At 40.3% G+C, this 5,197-nt stretch overlaps 1 protein-coding gene across 1 annotated transcript; it reads left to right on the top strand.

Moving 5' to 3' along the window:
- On the top strand, positions 1 to 4,732 carry LOC138045291 (nephrocystin-3-like). The gene has a single exon (XM_068891732.1). The coding sequence runs from the start codon at positions 528 to 530 to the stop codon at positions 3,417 to 3,419; it is 2,892 nt and encodes a 963-aa protein (XP_068747833.1). The 5' UTR covers positions 1 to 527; the 3' UTR covers positions 3,420 to 4,732.
- The last annotated feature ends 465 nt before the right edge of the window (positions 4,733 to 5,197 follow it).

The raw sequence follows: 5,197 nt of genomic DNA, 5'->3' as shown, positions 1-5,197 counted from the left end.
AACAATTTTGCTCTTTTATTACCCTACAGCTTACAAAATTAGTTTGAAATATACAAAAGTATAAGGTCCCAAGTAATTTTAACAAGTGGATAAACTTCTTTAAAGGAAAAGTTAGGAAGGAGCAAACACATTATATCATGAACCTCTAACTCATCCTAACGGTGATAAAAATAGCTTGGATGTGATTGGTTAAATTAAAGTATAGCATCTGAATCAATTAACAATTTTCACAACTGAGGAATGTGCTAGCGAAGCGATAACGGAGTCAGCAATATCGTCTCAAGAAAAATGTTTGGACGGATTCCGGCAAAAAAAATTTACGTTGGGAATTGTTCGATCCGCAGCGCCCCATCCGTTTGCATTACAAGATTACGTGACATTCGTAAGCATAGTTAACTGAGAATCCTTTGTTCTCGAGTATTACAGCTGTCAAGCGATCGCCGGTTCGCACTGCAAAAGACCAATCTTTACACGCTTGTCTCGATACGTTGTAAACATTTCCTGCTGACTTCGTTTTGTTTAACTGAATGGCGTCACCAACGAGTTCTTCTTCGCTGTCTGTTGATAGTGGTGACACTATATCCTCAGCATTCGGTGGTGTATCACAAGAAAAAACCAATGGCACAAGGTTGGCTCGATTACTCATCGACGAAGGAACATCTGCTTTAGAGCGATTTCTTTTGTTTTCCATACACCCCGAAACATTAGAGGACGTCCTAAAGAAAAAATCCTCAAAGCTTCAGGGACTAAAATTGAGAGGTGTCATTTTTGATGATCAATGGGAAAAGTTGTTTCCGGGTACTGGTGACCCACCAAACATTGCGCAGTTTGACATTTCTCTGTTGCATTTGTTGATTCGAGAAATTTCCAACTTACCACCGCCTGTAACAGGATGGCACAAGCTGCCTGCGAAGAACGACGCAAGCATAGAAGCGAACATCGCCAGAATCAAATTTTTCAGAAATGAGCTGTCCCATAGCCATTCTACTGCCGTTACCGAAAGCGAATTCGAAGACAAATGGGATAAAATATCTTCAGCTTTGGAGGGAATAATGGTTTATAACCAGCGACAAAAAATTCTGCGCCTCAAGAATGATCCGATCGATCACAATACGTATCACACAGTAGAGGAACACATCAAAAAATGGCGAAGGTTGCAGCAGCTGCAGCAGCAAGAAAATTACGAGCCTAACAGCTGTCTACCAGACGAAGTGCCGGAAGTATTTGGACGTTCTAAGGAAATCGACGAAGTAAAACAATACCTTCAGAGTGGAAAAGATGCCGTCGTGTTGATTACTGGAGGACCGGGCTTTGGAAAAACAACTGTGGCCAGGGAGACTGCCCACAAATTAAAAGAAAATGGGCATACTGTGTTATTTTGCAGTCTTCTAAAAAAGACAACATTCCTCGAAGCAGCAACTGAAATGATCCACTCATGCGGCAAGATGCTCGGACAGCTACCGGAGAATCTTGAATACTGGCTCAAAAACTGGAGCAAACAGATCCAAAGCAAACTGGTATTTGTCCTCGATAATGCAGATAGTCTTGTAGAGTCGGAGGCAGACCGAAATTTTTTCCTAGAGACCCTGGGTGCCATGAGAATGTTATCGAAGCAGAATGTAGCTTTTGTAATTACATCCAGAAAGAGGTTCCAGCATAAAAGCCTGCCATGGAAAGAAGTAAATTTAAGCCCTCTATCACCCGACGAGGCCAAAAAGTTACTTATCTCCCGTGTCAGCCGTAGAGGAACCCAAATTGAAGAATTTTCCAAAGTGGAAACCATAATCAAGCTTTGTGGCTGTGTCCCATTGGCACTCTCAATCGTCGGTTCACTTCTGTCAGACTACCCTGAAGAGAGGATTGTTGAACATCTTGAAAAGGAACCCATGACTATCCTGGAAGATGGCGATGAATCATTCCAAAATGCGATTATGAATTCGTTTGATCTTCTGATGAAAGCTGAGAAAGATGCTTTAATAGCTCTGTCCATATTTCCCGGATCATTTGATTACAATGCTGCCGAAGCCGTTTTGAAGGGAACCTTGGGCCCTGAAACTTCACCGATTACGACGCTACGCTCCTTAAACAACAGATCTCTCGTTGTTGTTGAACAGGCAGGTTCCCATAGATATCAGATGCATCCTCTCATCCGCGCTTTTGCTAAGAAAATTGGTCAAACTGAAAATCCGCAGGTTTTACTTCACAGCAGAGAATTAGCTTGTGAGCACTTCATTTCCCGTGTGGAAGAAAATACACGTTTGTATTGGGGAAAAGACACATGCAAAGAAGCCATCGAATCTTTCAGTGCAGACAGACAAAACTTCGAGCATTTCCTTCAAGTTTTCGCTCATGGTTTGCAGACCCAAGAGATCGCAACCTCTTGCAAAAAGTTCCTCGACAGTCTTTTTCAAACGTTCGAGTATTTGGAAAAATGCATCTCATCGAAGGTTTACATCGAGATCTTGGAACTGCTACTTAGAAGCAAGACTTTTCAGGCCGAATCTCAGCCAGTGCATCGTGTGGAACTTTTGTGTCTGCTTGGTCAAGAAGTGAGAAGGCTTGGTGACAAAACAAAATATAAAGGTATCATGGAAGAGGCTGATCTTCTCTTTACATCACACGTTAATGAATTCCAAACCAAGGCGCTTTCGCGTGTGTTCTACCTTCATAACCGAGCCCGTTTTCTAACAGAGGCGAACAAGCCTTTCAATCTTGAACCCAAAAGGTTGTATGATGAAGCATTGGAAATCTGCGAGAAGAAACTTCCTGACCACCCCGAAACCGCAGCCAGCCTCTTTTTTGCCGGAAGAAACGCTACGTGGCGCAAGGACAACGCAGAAGCAACCGAAAAGTATAAGAAGGCCTTTTCTTTGTTCCAAAAACTTCTTGGAGATCATTTGATGACGGCTCGATGTTTAAAGGAATTTGCGGACTTTGTTTTTTCCTTTGCGGAACAGAGTGATCAAGGGCTAGACAAAGCCTTGAACTACTACAGAAAGGCCATGAGAGTTATGGAAAAGCTGGGAACACACGAACAAAAGGAGAGCATCTTAACTCTAAAAAATTATGGAAATTGCCACATGGAAAAAGGCAATTTTCAAGAAGCAGAGAAGATGCTTTTAAAGGCAGAACGAGTTTGCGAGAGAGAGCTAGAGAACGATCACACATGGAAAGTTATGGTCAAGACGGCACTTGGTCTCCTCTATCATGAAATGGCGGACAAACAAGAAAACAAGGCATCTGTTACAGAAGAATTGTTAACCAAAATGGAGGCATCAATGAAGGAAGGACTAGATATGTGCTACAGACTCAACAATGGCCAGAAAAGCATCAACCATTTGGGCAACAAGGCATTTATCCGGAACGTTCTAACCTCGTACCCAGAAAGATTTCCCAAGGACTTATACCCTACCTTATAAGAAGTTTTGACTTCCTCCATCACTCGTGCTATGGAGAATTCCAAATGTTGGGGGGAGTTTCAAAGAATAATCGTCCACAAATTAGACCCCAAAGCACCAATTACAAAATGTTTGTTACTGAAAAAGGAAATTGAGGAAACGTAGTAATTGTGGACGGTTTATCACAATCGGAGTGTTCAGTAAGGTTTCTGTGGCCATTATTAGGAAATAATGCTCTCTGACTCGAACGAACGCGCGCCGAAACAACCTTCATGTTTTAGCGCATTAATCTTAGTACTAACCACTATCCATGACAAACAAATTTTAACTGTAGTGCTCAACGAGGCAAAAGGAGTTTCAAGAAGAAGATTTAAGTCAGATCATCAATTAAAGAAATTAAAATGTAGTCAGCCCTGGCACACCGTAAGATAGTTCATTTTCATTTGACCCTATAGCCGCCATATAAGGAAACGATTATCGTAACAACAAGCGGGGAGATGAACCATCGGTGATTTATAAGCGATCGATCGGCGATGATTTTGTACCTTATTAATACCCAGGGAATTATTATTTTTCCAAGTTTTATGGAAGTGGTACCTGTCGTTTTAGTAAACCAATTTAACGAGTTGTCAAGTGAGTGAAAACGACCTATACTTTTGATTCAGATAACCAATTTTGATATTTCATCATTAAGCCAGTGAATTACTCCTTTGATCCAACGATTTAGAAACACACTGATGTTGCATAGAACTTTGGAATGATCTAGCAATATTGTTTTATTTTTTACCATATGAACTGAACCGTGCATTACGTACTTTTTCTTTGAAAGACAACAAGACATTAAAGCAACCATCCTTAGGATGGCTGGGACACTAAGTGGATGAACCGGTGAAACGAATTTTGGTATTTTATATATATATTTCTTAGTGCAAAAACAAGTAAAATTGTATCTTGTATCCAATGATTAATTAATGGCGAATTAGCACAAGTTGTTTGTGATAGAGCGAGTTTCAATTGAGTGTCGTAAAACCGAAACCAAAGTAATTACTTTGGCCAATCAAAAAGGACGGAGACAATCCAGTAAACCAATCAAAACTCGAAGTAATTACACGTATCCGACGCAAAGCGCGGGAAAATGTGCCCGCGCGAGCCAAGATTGGTTTTGGTTTTACTTCTGATTGGTTGAAAAAATGGCGCGAGAACTTTGAACCAATCACTGAGTGAAGTAATCATAAACCAAAGTAATTACCCAATTACTTTCGACACTCAATTGAAAACAGCTCTATGTGCAGCAGGTTAGCTGTTTTAATTTAGTAAAATTGTTCTAAAAAGTATTGCATTAGGTTTTGTGGTATGCAGTAATTGTCTTATCATCTAATTGTTTTTTTTTTACTTAGAAGTGTGTAGTGAAATCACATGCCCATCCGGTTACCTGTAATATTTAATGTTCAGGTAATTTTTGTTTTCTTAGAAATTATTCAGCGTTTCCGAGAAGAGATGATTCGACTCATTCAAAGCCGTTTCCTAGAACTGGCGGTAATGAAATTTAAAATACCTCACACATGACTTACGTTGTAAGCTTTGTCTATTCCTAGAATGAAGACTTTTTTGAACTCTTTCTTTCCGAGAATTGGCGCTACATTCTAAAATTATCCTTCAAACGGCGAACATGGATCCATCGGCTTGATGCCATCACTTCATCAAATTGACAAAATATATTAAACAGCAGATCATCTCCCAATTAATTGATGAGTTTTTAAAGTAAAGACAAGATGCATGAATGAGCAGCACACAGCAAC

Source organism: Montipora capricornis, chromosome 4, assembly GCF_036669925.1.
Source record: "Montipora capricornis isolate CH-2021 chromosome 4, ASM3666992v2, whole genome shotgun sequence".
NCBI lineage: Eukaryota > Metazoa > Cnidaria > Anthozoa > Scleractinia > Acroporidae > Montipora > Montipora capricornis.
Note: the sequence above shows the minus strand (reverse complement) of the source record. Positions and strands in the feature narration are given on the sequence as shown.